Raw genomic sequence first — 22,038 nt, forward strand, 5'->3', positions numbered from 1 at the left:
GGACTATTTGAATTTCTTTTCTTTCTCAAATAGTTCAACTTGGATAGTAGATACGTCACAGAAATGGTTGTCTGTACCAAAGTGAGAGGATTGCTTGCATTCTGTTGGGTTTATGAGATAAAGGTCACCATTGACATCTCTTATAACCAAGTTGTCTCTCACCGTGTCAGCAGGAATGTATATTATTAGAATCACTTTTTATGTTTTCAGGATTTTACTTTTGTGTCTGTTTTTTGATGGGTTCTTGTTGTAGTGCCTTTCTGTGGTACAATCAAAGCGGTTTTATATATTACAGGTACTGTAGGTATTTTGTCTTTAGGGCAGTTTTACTTTCATTGCCTTTCACATGCCCCACAACCGTTTCACCCGCTGCTGTAAAAAGAGTTGCCACTAGCACAGGGCTCTTTTTACTGCAGCTTGGTAAAAGGGCCCCTAACATTTTAACTTAAAGCATTTAAATAAAAGCAACATTGCTGAGTAAGGGGTAAGAATGATGCCTACGTGAGATTTTCAGATTTAGTTCAGTGCCATGCACTAGATGTGGTATACTTGGATTTCAGCAACATTTTTGACACTGTTCCACATGGAAGGCTCAAAAATAAACTGAGCTGAGAAAGGGAGGGTTCTAATGTGGTTGCCCAAATTAGAAACTGGATGTGTGATAAGAAAGAAAGGGTAGTGTGGTGAATGCGCTTCGCTCCAAGAAAGGAGACGGGATCAGTGAAATGACACAGAGATCGATCCTCGAGTGAGTTCTGTCCAGTAGTTTGCTAACTGAAATTGCAGAGTGGTTAATAGGGAAGCTAGTGTTCTTGCAGGTGCCACTAAGGTCTGCAACAAAGAGGACATACCTAAGGGACCAGACAGCATGAACAATCTTGAACAATGGCTTGTGCTTGGCAACCAAATTCAGTTAAAAAAAAAATGAAGAATCACGCATTTGGGGTGCAGAAGCCCGAGAGAGCAGTATCTGACTGGAGGTGAGAAGCTGATCTGCAATGGTCAAGAGAGACCTTGGGGTGAAAATGTCTGTTAATCTCAAGGTGGCCAAGTAGGGTGAAATAACAGAGGCCAGAGCCCAGAGCCAGGGACATACTAATGACGTACTGTGTCCTGTTCTGGGCCTGTACACTCAAGTACACAGATCGTGAAAAAGCCATCCAGAGATGGGCAATGAAAATGGTGCAGTGTCGAGAAGTCCTACAAAATGATACTTAAGGGCATGAATGTATACCACTTAGTGGAGAAGGAAGATACGATAAGAGGCACGCAGATATCTCAATGTACATAAGAAGCTAAAATTTTTTAACTGGAAAGGAAGTTGTAGATGTAGAAGTGACAACAAGAGGCTCAGATAGTGTATTCTCTGGAATAACATTAGATAACTTCCCTTCACAGAAGGTGGTGAAGGCAGGAACAATAGCAAAGTTTTAGGAATGCCTGGGATAAACATAAAGGACACAGTCATAAAGAAGCTGAGAAAGCCATTGGTCAACCAGCATCTGTGGAAGCCAATTGGGCAGACTAGATTGATTCTGCATGTTGATGTACTCTGTTCATGTCAGTAAACCCTACCACTATAGTCATACTTTCCTTGCTTAGGTTGGGAGTGGAGGGTGGAGGAACCAGTGCATAGAGAGATCAGGGGTAGGAAATGCAATTCGGTAACAATATCTGAATCACTGGGCAGAGGAGGGAGCCTATACCCATGTTCTCTAAAATCCACCTATGACTACCTGGTACAGTTGCTCAAGAATACACTTCTACTAATCTGTAGCTACTAGAAACCACTGCAGACGCTTCATCAGCTAGTTTCTCCTGAAGAGCTTTGGTTCTGTGTGCTAGTGCTCATGCTGCTATTTCGGCTCCTTTTAGTTAATGGCCCACGCTTCAGCACAAAAAGAAACAAAAAAGGGCCAGATATGAACAACAACCAAATAAAACCCATAAAAAATATTCTGGAATCAACAATTTCTTTCATAGTAACTTACATAAAATAGTAACATAGTAAGTGACAGCAGATAAAGATCTGTACAGTCCATCCAGTCTGCCCAACAAGAAAAACTCATTTTACTTGATATGTGAAACTTTATATATATATATATATATATATACACACACCTGAGTTTACTTGTCCTTGCCATTCTCAGGGCACAGACCGTATAAGTCTGCCCAGCACTCTTCTTGTACTAAAAGTTATAAATAACTGTTAAACCACTTAAACTACACACTTAAAATACTGGGGTATGCTCATAAAAACAGATATTTTCAGGAAATATTCCAATCTGTATCAACTACCTTAAATTTAATCAGTGCACACCATAGTTCAGCACAGCAGAAAGCAGGTGCTCAAGCTGGTGTGTGCAGTATACAAAGAGAAAAAAGATCAAAGCTGTTTAAATAAACTCCCTATATATCCACAGGAGTAAGGAGCCATAGGCTGAGTTAGCTCGGGAAAATAAAATGCCGACCTGGTTATAATCCCAGCTGTCAGCATCGTGACACACAGCAATTTGCAAATGATTCAGATGTTCTTCCATCAAGCGCACACTGACAGATGAAGACAGTTTTTCCAGGCTTAGGCCAAACAACCTCTATATAGAATAAAAGCTGACCCTGCTGTATTTCTTTTTCTTCTTTCAGGTCACTGAATCACCAAAATACATACTGTATGCAGTCACCTTAGCAGCTGTCACCAACAGATGCTCCATCCCATCACTCACAGGCAGTGAGCCCCTGCCCCGGGCTACAGATCCAGCAACCTTCCTGTCTGGAAATCATTAAAGGTCTCTTAGCTATTTGTAGTAAATGTCTATCAAGGCCTGCCTCCCCCCTTAATCATTTCCCTCTCGGGTTGCCTTCCCTCCCTGCTTCTCCATCCTCCTCCACCAACCCAGTAAATCTTTATTAGAAAACAAAGTCAGTTAGTTTCAGATTACTGCTTTCAAAATTTGTCATGGTGAGGTACTGTGTCTGTTCAATCATGTGAGCCAGTAGTAAACATAAGAGAATGTCCGCCATGACACAGCAGAATGTGACGCACAGAATGTGGCAACTCCTTACTGATTTCCCCACTACATAAGCTCGGACCAGATTAGAAACGGGTTGTGTGATAGGAAACAGAGAGCAGTGGTAAATGGAGTTCATTCAAGAAGAAAGATGATTCAGTATTGTGTACTCTACTAGTGCAAGGAACACCAACAGGATGTGGGAGAGACCAAACAGGGCATCCAAACCAGGATGAGCCATCCATGTTTCTTGATATCTCCCTAAGACCTGTGGGACAGCATGTCTTCCAATCAGGATACAAAGTCATTGACTTACTGGTTATTTGTCCTAACCGACAATTTTAAAAACATGCAGGAAAGATGGACATGGGAATTGAAATACGTTGATCATGTATAGTAAAAGGAAATCAGGGTCATTAAATTCATGACTCACTAAGGGAGCCTTCAACACCTTCTGGTCTCTCAGGGTATTAACATTAATACCCTGTTCTCAGCAGTTCTAACACTGCCAGTGACTAATATTCTTCTAACTCAGGGGTGAGCAACCTGTGGCCTACCATTGAATTGTATGCAGCCCGCAAGACCACGGTGGGAGGGGGGGCCTCTCTCCCACTTTGGGTCCAGGCCCACTCCAAATGTGCAAGTCCCATTAAATGGCTGGCAAGGATGGCGAAGCCCTGCTAGCCAAAGAAATTCACTGCTGAGTTGCTCCCCTCCTCCTCCTCGTGCCGCTGCAGTACAGAAGTTGGCAGTATGCCTCCAGCCACCAATGCCAGAACTCTTCGCACATGCTCAGTTCGCAGAAGAACTGGAATCCCTTTGTCAGTGGCTGGCGGCATGACGACTTCTGTACTGTAGCAGCGCGAGGACAAAGTTTGGCTGATGGGGCTTCAGCATCCCCACCAGGAAAGGTATTTTTGGTACCGTGGGGAGGGGTAGGGAGGGAAGGAAGGAATGCATCCCCCCCCCCACACACACACACCCGGAAGGCCGGCTATGCCCCTGCACAAGACCATGGGATCTATACACAGAAATGTTATTAACCAGAGTCATGGTGATTTTATTACTGTATTTCACAAATCTCTATATATAAAAGGCACCACCAACGTTCTAAATGAAGCCTCCAGCCGGAAGTGTGAAGGGGGCGAGATATCCGGTTTCCCCATGAGTGTCTGCCCTGCCCTCGCTCTCTCTGTAACACATACAGTGAAGGAAAACACAGCAAAGCACGAAATCAAATCGCTCTCTCTGTAACAGTGAAGGGCTCAGAGGGGGGAGGGGAGAGAGGGCAGAAGCCCTCACTATCTCTGTAACACAAACAGAGGGGGGGGGACAGAGAGGACAGACAGCACAGGGGAAGGGAGAGAGGGCAGAGGGCAGGGACACACACACTCCCACATGCACACAGAAGAAAACCTTGCTAGCACCCCCCCCCCCCCCCCCCCGTTTCATTTGCATCAGAAACGGGGCTTTTTTACTAGTATTTTAAGAATAGCCACTCTAGCAGTTTGTTTCCATCATTTTTAGTTACGTTTTTAACTACTTATTTATCACAGCAGGTCTATGGAGCTGACTTTTTTTATTACAGAATGTTGTGGCCTGCTAGGGATAGTACTGCCATTGATAGAGCCCTCTGTGTATAAAGGTTGCCCACCCTTGTCCTATTACTGAGAATAATCCAATTTGCTCAGAATGCTTTAAGCTGACAGCTATTTAAGGTAGTCCCATTCTACAATATTCTGTCTTTATAAAAGCTATTGTACAGTTATATCTAAAGAAGAAGCCTGTGTGGTCTTGAGGGGGAGGGCCACATCAATGGCCCTGATCATATCCCTTCAAGAAAAGGGGGCTGTTTTTGTGCTCTTAGTAACATAGTAGATGACGGCAGATAAAGACCTGTACGGTCCATCCAGCCTGCCCAACAATGTATATTTGGTCTTGATTTGTCCCTGCCACCCTCAGGGCACAGACCGCAGAAGTCTGCCCAGCTCTGTCCTTGTTCTAAAATTTCTGAAGTTAACGTTGAAGCTCCTGAAAGCTCCACTCCAGCCCATCCAAATCTATTCAGCCAAAATCAGGGCACAGACCATAGAAGTCTGCCCAGCACTGGCTCTGCTCTCCAACTTCTGAAGCTGAATCTGTCCAGCCATGACCAGAGCACAGACCGCAAAAGTTTGCCCAGCACTGGCTTTGCTTCCCAATTACCAGTGTTGCTTTCGAATCTCCGCTAAAAAGCTTCTTTGGATCCATTCCTTCCAAACAGGATTCCTTTGTATTTATCCCATGCATTTTTGAATTCAGTTACCGTTTTCATCTCCACCGTGTGATCAACTCTGAAATTAGAGCCCAGCAGGAAGAGAATGCTTCTTCTGTTCTAAATCGGGACCCTAAAGGACAGAGGGTCCCGATGCTCAAAGCTAATTGGACTTGCAATGTTTCATTTTGATTAGTTTTAGCAGGTTAATGTACACCTAATGCACAAAAGGTTTTGGCGCTGCTTTTACCATTCACGGAAGCGGCGCCTGAAGTTTCTGTGCAAGTGAGCTCATCAGTATTAAAATGTGATGTAAATGAGACCATTAGCGATTCATTCCAATGTTCAGAAAAACGGAGTAGCAATTCACTCCAATGTTCAGAAAAACGGAGTTCAAAACCCTCCTGCCCTAAAACTACTGACAGCTCTGAGCAGGCATTAGGGTGAGTATGCAGAGTTACAGAGGAGTCCCTGGGAGTAGAGGGAGGGATGGGGGCAGCTGATCTTTCCTTAATCTCAAGGATCCCCTGCAGATCTCTAGTTCCTACTACTACTACTTGACATTTCTAAAGCGCTACTAGGGTTACGCAGCGCTGTACAATTTAACATTGAAGGTCAGTCCCTGCTCAAAGGAGCTTACAATCTAAAGGACAAATGTACAGTCAGTCAAATAGGGGCAGTCTAGATTTCCTGAAAGGTATAAAGGTTAGGTGCCAAAAGCAACATTGAAGAGGTGGGCTTTGAGCAAGTTCCTGATGCAGGAGGCTGCAGGTACTGGAAACCTGTAGCTCTGTGTGCAACTCTGCAGTTCCTGCAACTTGCTTCTGGTGTCATCTCCGGTGTTATGGAGGGGGGGGGGGGGGTTAACTTGCATATTTTTACATTTTTGCTGTCTGGTTTATGTTCTTCCCAGGGTTTCCGCTCCGACGACCACAGTTGTTCCTTCTTGACCAAGCATGAGGACAAGAACTGTGCCCACAGCATAGCTCTTATGGGTATGTACCAGGCTCCTCCCTCTAACTTCCAATGCTCAACACTAACAGCATGCATATAATTTACACAGGGCTTTTTTTGAGGGGGGACTTGGGGGTACTGAGTACCGGCACCTTTTCCACTGTCTGCTAAAATTGACCCATGGGCCCCAAGTTTTAATGAAAGAGCTCAGGCTCTACACACCAATTCTATCTTGTCATAGATTCTGTGACTGGTTGCAGGGGGCCTGGCTATTGTGGGATGGGTCTATCAGTGTTCACCTCACCCCTGAAGCGTGGCCTTAGCATTTGAGTCCTGGCACCTTTTTTGCTAGTAAAAACACACTGAATTTACATGTTAGTATTGAGCATTCTGCTGTAATTTTTCTTCAGTGTTTGTGCCTGTGTTTTCCGGCACTGTTACCTACAGCACTTGAGTTCTAAGCATCTGGGCCTGAGAGAGGGCTGTAGTAAATAGAAGGATGAGAAGTCGGGTAGGAGGCAGAGGGCAGAAAGAGGAAAGAGTTAAAGAGGAAGGGCTAAATGTATGTGATGCATGAAGTAGAAGAGAAACAGAAGACTGCATGGTGGATGAGTGGGGTATGTGCACTCACTCTCCCCCCGCCCCCCCCCCCCCCCCCCCCCCCCCCCCACACACATTGTGTGAGGGTAAAGAGGGATAGCAAAAGGACCTCACCGTGAGTGTATTTCATTTCTGGTAAGTCCTAGAGGTGTTTTGCAAGCCTTGCACATCTGGATATTACATAGAGGACTAGTAGAAAGGTCAGATATGCCAAGCAGGTAGCACATTGAACTGTTACACCAAGAGTTCATTTGGCAGCAGCCTCAGCTCTGCAGGAGCTGCTACTGGTTGTCTCTCTTGAATGACTGCGTATGCAATACATAGAAGCAACAAAAGTTTATTTTCTATAATTTGCAAGCATCTACTACCAAATCTTAATCCTTGACATAACCATGTTTCGTGGTCCACCTCAGATTCCCTAACATCTGTCTCAGTATATACCGATTTGCTTTTTTCTCAATTCTCTCATTCTAAGTTAGAAGGCAAATTTTGAGTACAGTACTCATCAAATCCAGCTATATTCTGCCATACAATAATGTCTGATGGAAAAAATAATACAACCACTGCAATAATGTATTACCTCCTTTAGGTAAATACTGTTATGTAGATAAGGATCACAAGGCCTATCTGCAGTGGCGTACGTAGGATAGTTGACACCCGGGGCTGGTCATTTTTTAACACCCCCCTCCAAAATCCAGTACTAGGCATACCAAAAATATAAAACACTCAGGACCTATAGAGCAATTCTACCATACCATAAGCAGTCATTTCTACGAGTCACAGAAGGAAAAGGAAAGCATCCTAAACACTACAGCGAGCACTAGAACATCAAATCACCTACTGTAAAACGAAACCAGACAGAATAGTACAGATTGTCAATCCTGCACAGTCAATGCCAACTAAAGCCCTGTCTTTTTCACAAACACAGATACACCCTAATCCACTATAGAATAAGTAATCATAAACTTTCTATTTAGACAAAAATTAAACTGAACCCCCGACGCCAGACTCTGCATACAATGCAACACCACAGAAACAGAAAATGTCCCCTAGTACTGTGCAAAATATAAAGACAGCAGATGTAAATTTGAAAAAACTAACAAATACCAATCACCACTTTACAAATTAACAAATAGAAATAAAACATAATATCATTTTATTGGACTAATACATTTAGCTTTCAGAGGCCAAAACCTCCTTCCTCAGGTCAATACAGTATAGTGCTTACAGTATCCTATCATGACCTGAGGAAGGGGGTTTTGTTCTCCGAAAGTAAATGTATTAAAATTAGTCCAATAAAAAGATTACCTTATTTATAAACATTTATTAACACAGCTACAATACTACTTTATCCAAAAGCAAAAAATATATATATTTTATTTACAGTTTGTTGTCTCTGGTTTCTGCTTTCCTCATCTTCTTTTCACTGTCTTCCTTCCATCCAGCATCTGTCTTCGCTCTCTCTCTCTGCCATCCATTGTCTGCCCTCTCTGCTGTCCCCTCTCAGTCTGGTTTCCGAGCTCAATATAGCACCGAGACTGTCCTGGTCACCCTCTTATCAAACTTTAAGCAAGAGCTATCCATTGGTCGGAAGGTGTTACTGCTTCAATTTGACATGTCTAGTGCCTTTGATATGGTGGACCATGAAATCTTGCTTCATCTGCTGGACTCTTTTGGTATAGGAGGTCCTGTCTTACACTGGTTTGCGGGCTTTTTAACAAGAACTTACCAGGTCTCAGTGAACTCGGTTACTTCTGTTCCGTGGAAGGCCTCCTGTGGGGTTCCGCAGGGCTCCCCACTTTCACCAGCCTTATTCAATATTATGTTGATGCCTTTAGCTGCTGCTCTCGCAAAACTGGACCTTAACCCTTTCATCTATGCAGACGATATTACAGTCTACATTCCCTTTCGCACCACCGTGTCAGAAATTGTTCACCTCATTGATGCCTGCTTCTCCACCTTAGAATATTGGGCTCAGGTCTTCCGTTTCAAATTAAACAAGGACAAAACACAGTGTCTCATCCTCTCGTCCATCCACACTCCAGTAACTGACACGGTGCTCCCAGTATTGGGCTCTGTCCTTCCGACTGCCATAAGCCTGCGGCTTTTAGGAGTGCAACTGGACACACACCTCCAACTGGACAATCATGTGCACTTGGTCACCAAAAAAATGTTTCACGCCATGTGGAGGCTTCGGCGTATCAGATACTTCCTTCCTAGAGATTTGTTCCGCACACTTGTCCACTGGCTTGTCCTTTCCCACTTGGACTATTGCAGCAGAATTTATGCGGGCTGCCAGGCCTCTCTGTTGAAAAAGTTCCAAACAGTTCAGAACACTGTTGCGAGACTCATCCTGAGAGAGCAACGCTTTGCACATGCCGAACCCTTACGGTTCAAATTACACTGGCTGCCTGTTCAGGAGCGCATTGCCTTTAAACTCTGCTCCTTGACCCATAAAATTATCTATGGGTTTGCCCCGGAGTATATGCACCCCTTGATCGACCTCCCACACAGGAATGCCAACCCTGCTGCTCGTTCCTTCCTCCACCTTCACTTCCCAAACTGTAAGGGTGTCAAGTACAAGAGGATCTTTGCCTCATCTTTCCGCTATTGGAGTCCTAAGCACTGGAATTTTCTCCCGTAACACCTTAAAACTCAAGTGGACCACGCCCTCTTCAAGAAGTTGTTGAAGACCTACTTCTTTGCCAAGACCTACTCCTCACTTTATACCGCTGCTTGATGCACCCTCCCTGGCTCCTACCCTGCTAGTTCGCCCTGTTAGATGCTTCTCCCCCTGCATACTCCTTGTATATTCTTCTAAGGTTTCCTATTCTGTATTTTATTTAATGTTTGTAAGCCACATTGTGCCTGCATGAGTGGGAAAATGTGGGATATAAGTGAACAATAAATAAAATAAATAAATGCAGAATGGCTATTATTATTATTAATAGCATTTATATAGCGCTACCAGACGCAGGTAGCGCTGAACAACTGACACAGAGAGACAATCCCTGCTCAACAGAGCTTACAATCTAAAAATACAGACAGACAAGACAATTAAGGGTGAGGGAAGTACTGGGTGAGAAGGAACAAGGGGAGGGCAATTGAGCAGAGGCTAGGAGCCAAAAGCAGTGGTGAAAAAGTGGGTTTTCAGCATAGATTTGAAAACAGGTAGAGATGAAGCTAGATGTACAGGCTCAGGAAGTCTATTCCAGGCATAAGGTGCCGCGAGGGAAAAGGAACGTAGCCTGGAGTTAGCAGTGGAGGAGAAGGGGGACGACTATTCTTATGTTAATACTGCTTCACTGCCAACTTGTACTGTTGTGTTAGATTTCTGTACCCCAAATGAACAACTCTATATGTTAATACATTTAGCGTCCTTTTACAAACTGGTGCAACCGATTAGCAATGAGATGAGAAGCCCATTCAATTCACATGGGCTTCTTCAAATTCAGTGCTCTCTAACTAGTAGTGTAGAGGAGTAGCCTAGTGGTTAGTGCAGCGGACTTTGATCCTGGGGAACTGGGTTCAATAATCCCCACTGCAGCTCCTTGTGATTCTGGGCATATCACTTAATACTCCGTTGCCCCAGGTACAAAGAAAGGTGTTTTATCAAGTCCCATTCCCTTTCCTTTGTAAAAGGAGCACTACGTCATAATATTTAAAACTCCCAGCCACTCTTTTAGGTTTGTTACATAATTCCTCATTTTATTTTCTGCTCAGATTTGGAGTGTCTATCCTGTTGTATCACCTACAAAAAGAAAACCTCACACTAGGCTCTCTGCAATATCACTTACATAAATGTTAAACAGAAACAGCCACAAATTGAATTATAAGAAAAGCCTTAGGCTCAAAGAAAAAGTAAATATTTACATTTTCAAAAGGTTTCTAGCTGGTACACTTCTGCTTTTAAACTTTTTCCTGCATCGACCAGCTAAAGTTGTCTGATGTGTCTGCAAAAGCCACTTTAATTCTATGGCTCAATCAGTTCCAAATTTCCATGTAAAAGTGAGAAAAAAGTTGTAATGATTATCTTCCATTATCTGCTAACTTCCAAATCTGGCCTAAATCAGTTACCCATTTCATCTGGTTCTAGCACAGTTTCATCAGAAAGCATTAACTGTTCCAATTCCAGTGATTTCTTTTGTGCAGGCTCTGGTTTATAAACTTTATCAAAATGTCGCCTGGCTCACCTAGTCCAGTTCTTCTCCACCAGGCCCTGGAAAAACTCTCCCTAATAGACCTGTCACAACATGCATCATAGGTGCAGTTTGGCATGAAGGGGCAACCCCCCTCCCCATACTCTAGGTACAGATGATGAATTGGCTCCCCTCCCCTCCTGCACTCTTACCTGCCCAAACTAAGCAGAGAAAAAACTACACCTATAAGATCCATAATATATAGTCACAAAGTCTATTTGTATACACTGGGTCTAAGAATCAGATTGATGTGCATATTTCAGTTACTCTGAAAGCCAGACCCATAGAAGGGGAGAAAGGGAGACCTGAGGATCAGAGTGCAGAATTATTGCCTTAATCCCTTACTGGTCCCATAACTAAGTACTCTCCTAGCTCCCATTCTCATCCAAGCATACCTTACACCCAATGCCCTGTAGCTCCTGTCCTATTTCTCTAACGTTTCAGCTTTAATCTTAAACCTTTGCTCTGGTACAGCCATGTCTAACTTGATGCTGATTCACTTATCTCAAGGCTTCTGCTTCAAATAGACACCGCTCTATGCGGGAGTTCATTCGAGGCGGGGTAGATTAGTTTGTGATGAGCTGCTCACCATGATCAAGTTTTAGGAATTCAAATAGTCCTTGAGCCAGTCATTACTTCAGTTTAATTCAATGACTATAATAAGCTCCTACAGCTGAATTGTGATTAGTCACAACTTAAAGTAATACCATCACGAACCCTCAGTAACCCTGTCATCCATGTAAAATATGGATTATATATACATTATGATCAATGATGCCAAAGTAAAGAAGGATTTTTGGTGAAAATTAAAGGATTTCTGTTCTCAAGGTATTCTAAGAGATCATGTACATACTCAAATAAGCCAAATACACTTAATATTTACTACAGCTGTAAGTGTCTGTGGATACATATGCCCTACAATATCGAGGTATAAGTGTACTACACAACTCCAGTCTTGATTTATCACTATTTCCTTTTAAAAAAAACAGTACCAGCTGACCCTTTGCAAATCAGCCCCTTCCCTCCCCCCTCCCCAAATGGGCAGCAGCCCTTGGAGGTGAAGGTGGGCAGGGTGATGGTGACACTTGGTATTCTCCTGCTTTTGAAACTGGTAGCCAGTGAGACCCACCTTCCGCAGGCCAGGTTGCATACACAATATAAACATTAATCTGCCAGTGATGGGTTAAGTTTGAAGACCTGTGTAATTCTCACCGGTTTCTGACAAGTCAAGGTTGAGTTTGCTAGTGGGCTATGCTGGGGCCTTCCGTCCAAACCTGCCATTTCAACAACACACACACACACACACACAGGAGAGCAAGACAAGCAAAATGTCAAATCCACACAAAACACACATCTGGAATGCAAAGGGGACTGTACCTTTCAGCTTGCGCCAGGTCTTCGCTCTCCGGCATCTCAGTCTTAAAGGAACGGATCCTCTACACCCGAGTGATTTAGTCCAGGCTTAGCAGCTTCTTAGGAGCTGCACTTTGCAGGAGGGGGGTGGGAGGACGATGAAACCAAAGCCAGCAGCAGGCTCTGCTCCGTGTGGCCCGAGAGACCGCAGCTCTGTGCTGAGTCTGTGTTTACAAACCTCCCCAGGCGTCTGTTTGCTTTGAATGAAGCTCGTACAGCGTGTTATGGTCGAGCGTTGCTATAAATAAATTTTAGGAGGAGAGGGAAAAAAAAAAAAAAAGGTCAGAGCTTACTCCTCCAGCACGCCCTTACAAACATCTTGACAGGCAGCCGGGCCAGCGCTTTGCTGCAGCTGCCATGCATTCTTGTGCCACCGAGTAAGGAGGCAACACCCAGCCCGCCGTCATCCTGCCTCTGATCACGAGTCTCCTTCTCTCTTACTAAGCCCAGAGAGCCGGGACCAAGCACAGAGCCGGCTCGTGGCTTCCAGGGAGCAGTGTATACGGCACAAACGAGGCCTGGCAGATAAACAAGAGGAAAGCAATCAGCACGTCTGCAGCAGCCACAACAAGGAACTGGTTGTCTGCTTCCAACATCAACATGGCATTAAGTAAATAGGCAGCTATTCGGCCTGCAACTCCCCCAAATGATGCAACCGCTTCAAAGGCCCTTAATCAATACACCACAGTAATTTGCTAGGATGCCCTAAGGGGCATCCAGGCAGGTTCTCCATTTGGATTACGGGGGGGGGGGGGGGGAATGTGCTCTGTATTATACACTACCACTGACAAAGCTACCTGGAGGAAAGCAATAAATATGGCAAGGTCGATCTGGCAGGAAGCATGCAGCAGTCTGGAATGTTTATAAAGGCTTTGCATTTATTTCAATAGCGGGTTGCTTGTTAAGTATGTTTGTTTGTTTGTTTGTTTGTTATTTACTTCAGTGCAATTTCCAGCCCTAAAATAATGCTCCGTCGTCCTCTAGAGCTGAGGGTCTCAACCAGTGTATCAGCAAACATTTTACAGACAACAAACCCAAGCTTCCCTTAACCAGGGACAGCCATAGCCAGGGAGTAAGGTATTTGAAATCCCCACAACTAGTCCCTAATTCTGTTTCCCTACCACCCCTCTAATGATCACTGCTCTACCAGCCCTGTCTGCTGCTTTACCCCCCCCCCCCCCCCCCCCACACACACACACACACACACACATTACTTAGAAGTTATCACCCCTGCATCTTGCACCTACCCACACTGCCATCAGCCTGGGTTGGAAATAATGTATTCTGCACTCTCCCTGCAGCTGCAATTGCCACTGCCAGCCTGGCCCAGGAATGTGGGGTCTTGCTGCCCCCTCTGCGGCCATGATCACTGCCATTTGGGGCTGCAGAAAAGGAAGAGAGGACCTGAGGAAATAGCCTTGTTTTTTCTCCTTCTTCTTACTCTGAGAGGATGCGTTTTAAAAGAACTTTGGGGGAGGGCTGTTAAAAAGGAAAAGAGAGGGGATAAGCATGGAGGTGGGGAGCCTAAGGACATGAAAGAGAAGAGGTGAGACAGGTACACTGGTGTTGCAACAGGAGGGAAACCCTGGGCGTGGCAAGTGCCCCTCTCCCCTCAAACAGGATTTCAAGATAGAGATTAGGTGGGAATTTGTGGATGAGGGAGAATAGAGACACCAAGGTTATGTGAGGACACAGGGACTGTGTGGGTACTTGGCAGTTGAAACTAAGTGGACAGGGGGATGCGGGGTTAGGAACTAGGAGACAATGAGAGTATGCAAATGAGAGGGAGCATGTGTAGGGGATGGAGTTTTGAGGTAGGGGATAGAAAATCGGGTTAGAAAGATGGTGGTAAACCATTGGTTCCCAAGTCTGGTCCTGGAGGCACCCCAGCCAGTCAGGTTTTCAGGATACCCACAATGAATATTCATGAGAGAGATTTGCATGCAGTGAAGGTAGTACATGCAAATCTCTCTCATGAATATTCATTGCAGGTATCCTGAAAACCTGACTGGCTGGGGTGCCTCCAGGACTAGGTTTGGGAACCACTGTGTTAAACTGTGAAGGATGTAGAGGTGCTTGAGAAGGGCTGAGAGACTGAGGAAAGAGGCAGGTCTGTGAAGGGAAAGGAAAATGGGACTTGATATACAGCCTTTCTGAGGTTTTTGCAACTACATTCAAAGCAGTTTACATATTATTATTATGTTATTGTAGTTTGTAATTACAGGACTCTGTAATGCTTTTTTTTTTCTTCAGTATGTAAGCCGCATTGAACCTGCTGTATGTGGGAAAGCGCGGGGTACAAGTGTAATAAATAATAATAATATTGAGGTACTTATTTTGTACCAGGGGTAATGGAGGGTTAAGTGACTTGCCTAGAGTCACAAGGAGCTGCAGTGAGAATGGAACTCAGTTCCCCAGGATCAACATCCACTGCACTAACCACTAGGCTACTCCTCCACTCCTTGGTGTAGGGAGGAAGTTCTCCAAGTGTGTGTGTGGGGGGGGGGGGGGGTGGCAAGTTAATTTTGCATTACCCAACAGAGCTTTCTAGATTATGTACATTTCTTATGCACTTGTTTTTAATTGTACTTCCTAGATATGGCTAGTTTCTTAATTGTGATCTGCATAGAACCAGTATTGGCATTCTGTGGAATATAAGAATAAATATTGTAAATATGTATTGTACTGAGGGGAATAGCAGCAGCAGCAGTAGCAGGCAGCAACAGGTGTCTAAAACATGGGGGGGGGGCAAATACCCCCTTTTGCTCTATCCCCCTGCCCCACATTCATAAGTAAAATTGGAAAAAAATGAAGGAACTATGGAAGCATCAAAAGGGAGTTTGGGAACCTGAGTAGGGGGTAAGAGACATAAAAAGGCTTGTGACTAGGAAGGCAATGAGTGACAGAAAAGTGAATGGGGCTGGTAAGAGGAAGTTTGATGAGAACTGGGGAGGAGCGTCCAGTACAGCAGAGCTTCCAAGTTATCCAGTTCCAGGAGGAAGAATTTTAGACCAGTCCTGGATTTCTGCCCTCATCACGATGCATTATGGGTCCTGCAGCACTGATGTCAATGGATAGAATCAGGAACTACAAATCCCACACTGCTTTGGAATTTAAGTTTAAAACCAAGACTGGCCCAAAAGTCTGCCTCTAACTTGACAGCTCTGGTACAGAAGGTTGAAAATGGAGTTCTAGGGACTGAGTGAAGGCAGAAGGGGAACAGAATCAGAAAGCTGGGGGAAAAGGGAGAGAGAGATGAGAGAATCAGCTGAGTGGGGAGAGGTGAGACTGAAAGAAGGAAAGATAGTAGCTAGGTAGTACTATCTCTATCTCCACCTTCTGGTGGGGGGAGGGGTTGCAGTTCCTTGGTCTGGACTGGTATAGTAGTATAAGGAAGGGGGTAATTTTATAAAGTGGTGCTTAGTTTTAGGTGTGAACACCACACCTAAATGTTGGTACGTAAGTCATTTATATATGTTGGGCCAGATTCTACAGTGGGGGAAATAAGTATTTGATCCCTTGCTGATTTTGTAAGTTTGCCCACTGACAAAGACATGAGCAGCCCATAATTGAAGGGTAGGTTATTGGTAACAGTGAGAGATAGCACATCACAAATTAAATCCGGAAAATCACATTGTGGAAAGTATATGAATTTATTTGCATTCTGCAGAGGGAAATAAGTATTTGATCCCCCACCAACCAGTAAGAGATCTGGCCCCTACAGACCAGGTAGATGCTCCAAATCAACTCGTTACCTGCATGACAGACAGCTGTCGGCAATGGTCACCTGTATGAAAGACACCTGTCCACAGACTCAGTGAATCAGTCAGACTCTAACCTCTACAAAATGGCCAAGAGCAAGGAGCTGTCTAAGGATGTCAGGGACAAGATCATACACCTGCACAAGGCTGGAATGGGCTACAAAACCTTCAGTAAGACGCTGGGCGAGAAGGAGACAACTGTTGGTGCCATAGTAAGAAAATGGAAGAAGTACAAAATGACTGTCAATCGACAAAGATCTGGGGCTCCACGCAAAATCTCACCTCGTGGGGTATCCTTGATCATGAGGAAGGTTAGAAATCAGCCTACAACTACAAGGGGGGAACTTGTCAATGATCTCAAGGCAGCTGGGACCACTGTCACCACGAAAACCATTGGTAACACATTACGACATAACGGATTGCAATCCTGCAGTGCCCGCAAGGTCCCCCTGCTCCGGAAGGCACATGTGACGGCCCGTCTGAAGTTTGCCAGTGAACACCTGGATGATGCCGAGAGTGATTGGGAGAAGGTGCTGTGGTCAGATGAGACAAAAATTGAGCTCTTTGGCATGAACTCAACTCGCCGTGTTTGGAGGAAGAGAAATGCTGCCTATGACCCAAAGAACACCGTCCCCACTGTCAAGCATGGAGGTGGAAATGTTATGTTTTGGGGGTGTTTCTCTGCTAAGGGCACAGGACTACTTCACCGCATCAATGGGAGAATGGATGGGGCCATGTACCGTACAATTCTGAGTGACAACCTCCTTCCCTCCGCCAGGGCCTTAAAAATGGGTCGTGGCTGGGTCTTCCAGCACGACAATGACCCAAAACATACAGCCAAGGCAACAAAGGAGTGGCTCAGGAAGAAGCACATTAGGGTCATGGAGTGGCCTAGCCAGTCACCAGACCTTAATCCCATTGAAAACTTATGGAGGGAGCTGAAGCTGCGAGTTGCCAAGCGACAGCCCAGAACTCTTAATGATTTAGAGATGATCTGCAAAGAGGAGTGGACCAAAATTCCTCCTGACATGTGTGCAAACCTCATCATCAACTACAGAAGACGTCTGACCGCTGTGCTTGCCAACAAGGGTTTTGCCACCAAGTATTAGGTCTTGTTTGCCAGAGGGATTAAATACTTATTTCCCTCTGCAGAATGCAAATAAATTCATATACTTTCCACAATGTGATTTTCCGGATTTAATTTGTGATGTGCTATCTCTCACTGTTACCAATAACCTACCCTTCAATTATGGGCTGCTCATGTCTTTGTCAGTGGGCAAACTTACAAAATCAGCAAGGGATCAAATACTTATTTCCCCCACTGTATATATGGCGCTTAAAAAATCTGCACGGAAAACATTTCCTCTTAAGCGTATCCTGTAAGATTTAGGCACGGTATACAGAATAATCTTAGTTGATATCCCAGCGCCTAAAACAACACGCCTCAATTTACACCAATAAAAATGTGGCGTAAATCCCTGCATGTAGATTTACATGGACTGGGCCATGTAAATCTACACGCATAAATTTGGGAATGCCCACAAAGCACCCATTTCCCCGCCCATGACCATGCCCCTTTTCAACTGCGCACATTAGAATTTAGGTGCAGTTCATTACAGAATACGCTTAGCGAGTTATGTGCATAAATTGTAATTATTGCCAATTAGTGCTCATTATTGCTTGTTAAGTGCTGTTATCAATGCTGCCTTGTTAAGCCAATTAAGTTACACGCGTTATGGAATACACTTAGATTTCAGCACGGAATGCTAGGTAGAATCTGACAGGTTATATGTCAAAATAAGCACCTAAATGACCTCTTATAAAATACTGATCAGTATAAAAGTATGTATGTCATTTGCCTGGTGAATAATTTCACTATGGGTGTGCACATGGGCACACAGCATGAGTGAGGCAAGCCAATACACACATGGATTATAGAATACTATCATTTACACACGTTTGTATAAATTGTTGGCACAATTATTTATACCAGCTGTAGAGCTGGTGTAAGTGATCACACCTTAATCGAAGGCCTGTTTTCAGCCAGTTACAATACCATTTGATAAAGAAAAGTTGGCACCTTCTTTTCTTTATAAAACAGGCTTTGAAATTGGGCACCTAGTTTAAGGTGGCAAAAATGTGCCTATGAGTGTGCCAAAATTTACCTGCCAAATTGTAGCACACCGAGTACAAATTCTATACTGGCATCTGGCCACCAGATTCCGTTATAGAATGATAATGTATGTTGCCATTTATGTTCCAGTATTTAGGCACGTCCAGTTACACCGTGTCAACAGTAGGCATAAATATGTGCCCCTAAATGTAGTACTTTAGTGGGGCCTATAATGGCGTGGGGATGTTTTAAATTGTTTATGAGGGGGTTTGTATTTCAAGAGGTAGTTTTAGACATAAAGCCAGGATGGAGAAGAAGTTGATTTGCAAGCTGGAGCGTCTCCATAAGCTTCACCGTGGGTTGCCCTGAAAGCCCAAAGGATATAGAGACTTGCAGACACAACCTTCAAGAGCTGGATTTGGAAGATATTATAGGGGCTTTACAAAAGGTTAGACAGGAATATTTTGAGTGGGGGGACAAGTCAGGTAGGCTCCTGGTCAACAAAATGAAGAAACGCCAGGCCTGAAACCTGATTGTCTGGGTATGGGATTCGTGTGTGTGTGTGTGGGGTGTTTACAGGACATTATCCCATAGGACTTGCCTTTATTGAGTACTATACTGATCTGTATTCTCCGGCAGCAGCTGCCCCCTCTTCAGATATTGTGAACAGTATTTGGCTGGCCTTTCTCTTCCCACTCTAGCCGCCAGTGAGGTGGATCAATTTTCTTGCCCTATTATGGTAGAGGAGGTGCTTGAAACTATAATGAAACTCCCTTCCCATAAGGCACTGGGGTTGGATGTCTTTTCTAACCCAAGAAATTTGCTGGTATTGTAGCCGTCCCCTTGGTATTTATTTATTTATTGCACTTATATCCCACATTTTCCCACCTATTTGCAGGCTCAATGTGGCTTACAAAGACCTGTTATGGCATCGCCATACCAGGGTAACGAATACAATTGGTGTTACAAAGAAGTCAAGGAAGGCAAGAGGATCTGGTCAAGCAGTTATAGAAAGATATATTCTGAATAAAGGTGGATAGGTGTTGTGTTATAGTTAGTTATGGGTTCTCATGGTAGGCCTTGTTAAAGAGGTAAGTTTTCAGAGATTTGCGGAAGTTAGTTAATTCATTGATCGTTTTCAGGTGAGTTGGAAGTGCATTCCATAACTGCGTACTCATGTTCAAATCTCTTATCCTTGAGAACCAGCTTTGTTTGTCCTTCTGACAAGCTGGTGTGGCTTGGTTATTAAAGCCAGGGAGGGATCCGGAATCATGCCCCTCTTATAGGCCTATTTCTTTGCTGGGGGTCAACTATAAGCTTTTTACTTGGATTCTTGGCACCGAGCTGCAGTGGGTCCTTCTGGCCCTGGTCCATGAGGAACATACTGACTTTATTGCAGCCTGCCAGCCAGGAGATAATATCCGCCACTTATTTAATCTAGTTTGCGTGACCCATGAGGGGCCTTCTTCGGTGGCATTGTTGGCGGTGAATATGGAGAAGGCCTTTGACAGGGTCTCAAGGCCCTTCATTCTGGCGACATTGAGGTGTTTCAGGGTTTCGTGGAAATTTTAAGGCTGGCTCTCTCTTTTCTATCAGAATCCAGTAGCATCTGTTTGTGTTAACAGAGACTACATTGATTTGTTTCCCTTGCACAAGGCATCCGACAGGGTTGCCCCCTATCTCCCTTAATCTTTGCTTTGATTCAGGTGATCCAGGATAGTTAGGAGGCTCAGGGCATACAGGTGGGTGGGCAAGACCTTAGAATTTTACTGTATGCAGATGACATTCTTGTTACATCAATGGATCCGGAGCACTCCTTACAGGCTATTCTGCCACACTTGTTTCTCTGTGGGCAGCTCTCTGGGTTTAAGCTTAACATTACCAAGCTGGAACTGCTAAATTTAAATCTTTCAGATTCTCAGCAAGCTTCGTTCAGAGGGCGTTTTCAATTTAAATGGAGGACGACCCATAGTACACGGTATTTGTGGGTTCGAATACCAGCTAATTTATCATGATTATTTGAACTAAATTATCCACCACTGTTATATTGGGTTATGGAGGATCTGGATTGGTGGGAATGGTTGCAGGTGTCTTGGGTGGGCAGAGTAAATGTGATGAAAATGTCTATCTTGCTCTGTTTCATATATTTGTTTGCTTGTTTGTCTTTACCTGTGCCTCAGGTCTTCTTAGCCAAACTTCAGCGGAAAGGTTTTGCTTATATCTGGCAGCGCAAACCCCCTAGGACTTGTAAAAGCAGAATGTATTTGGATCGTAGTCACAGCGGTTTGGGAATGGCTGATTCTCTTATTATGCAGTGGCATAGCTTAAAGGGATCTTTGAATGGGCAGCCTTCTCCAACAAGCGTTGGGTCATGATAGAGAAGTCTATGCTGGGATTGCTGTCTCTTCAATTTTTACCTTGGATGCCTTTGGCTGTTTTAAGGTCATATGTAAAAGCTGCACCTTACGGTGCTGCATGCACCCTTCAGCTGTGGTATAATACCAGAGTGGCACTTTTTCCCCATCAGCGCTACCGTTATGACACTCCCATCCAACATGCCCTGGATTTGCACCAAAAGATCATACTACTGTGTTTAGTAGGTGGGAGGGGGGGGGGACTTCGGGTACTGAGTCAAATTTGGGTCCAGGTGAATATGGCCTGGAGCAGCATAACTATTTCTATTACTGTCAGCTGAGGAATGTCATGCATTAAAAAGTGATTCCTGATTGGAAGAGAGATGATCAGGTCTTGTTAAAAACATTTCAGTTAGGAGTGGGGGAGGGATCTCTCATCTGTACAAAGCCCTTCTCTATAGTTGGCCCACTTCTTGGGTTTATGAGGAGAGGTGAGAGGCTCTTCTGGGTCATACCTTGAAGCCACAGCAGTGGGACTATTTATATATGCATCTGTTAAAGATTTCTATTGATTCTAATTATGTGGAACCTCATTATAAAATGTTTAATCAGTGGTACTATACCCTGCCTGCCTGTGAAGCATCTTTCAATACAGATCTAGACAGTGTTGGCAGGGTTGTGCTATGGAGAGGATGTTTGCTCACATCTGGTAGGATTGTGCTAAAGCGCAGAAATGTTGGATTATGGTGGCCCAGCTTATTGAAAAACTGCTGCATGTTTCCATTCCACTTCATATTCATAACTTTCTGCTCAATGGCCAGCCCAGTTCTCTGGATGACGATTCTCACCGCTTGGTGGCATCGGTTGTCCTGGCAGCGTGGATTTCTCTGGTGTTGGTGTGGAAGCAGTTGAAACTCCCTTCTAAGAAGCACCTGTTGGCTAAGTTGGACTTTCTCTATTTGATGTCTAAATTGACTGCGCTTAAGAAAGATGCTGTGCGCCATTTCCAGGTGATTTGGCGGCCTTATCAACTTTAGAGGGGGCTTCCATGATGGGGGGGGGGGGGGGGGTTGTGTGTACGTTTGGTTGGTACCTTTTCAGGTATTGTCCCATATCTTGCTGTATGAATGGGACGCTGATCCAGATAATGAATAAATATGGGGGGAAGAAGGGGAGTTGGATGGGGTAGGTGGGTTGGGAGGGGTGAGGGATGTTGTATTGTAATACTTGAGGGGGGGGGGGTTGTACAATTGTTCTTCTTCTTGGCAATCCACCTGTTTGCAGTATTCATTTGCTTGATATGAATAAAAGCTGTTTCACTTTAGGCGTGAGTGACAGTATTCTGTATCTTACGTGCATAAATGTTTAACATGCCCATGCCC

The 22,038-nt window shown here is 44.4% G+C and overlaps 1 protein-coding gene across 3 annotated transcripts in view; it reads right to left on the reverse strand.

The window, feature by feature from the left end:
* The window catches only part of RETREG1 (reticulophagy regulator 1), a 94,218-nt gene extending 81,210 nt beyond the window's left edge, over nucleotides 1-13,008 (reverse strand). For 2 of the 3 annotated variants that reach the window (XM_030207272.1, XM_030207282.1), the window contains exon 1: nucleotides 12,393-13,008. In XM_030207272.1, the coding sequence (XP_030063132.1) occupies nucleotides 12,393-12,427 (35 nt within the window). In that variant the 5' untranslated portion in view covers nucleotides 12,428-13,008. Of the gene's footprint in view, nucleotides 1-2,681; nucleotides 2,740-12,392 lie in introns of those variants that run through there. The other variant, XM_030207291.1, reaches the window with a different exon arrangement.
* Between the last annotated feature and the right edge of the window lie 9,030 nt (nucleotides 13,009-22,038).

The sequence above is a fragment of the Microcaecilia unicolor genome, chromosome 1 (assembly GCF_901765095.1).
Source record: "Microcaecilia unicolor chromosome 1, aMicUni1.1, whole genome shotgun sequence".
In the NCBI taxonomy this organism is placed as follows: domain Eukaryota; kingdom Metazoa; phylum Chordata; class Amphibia; order Gymnophiona; family Siphonopidae; genus Microcaecilia; species Microcaecilia unicolor.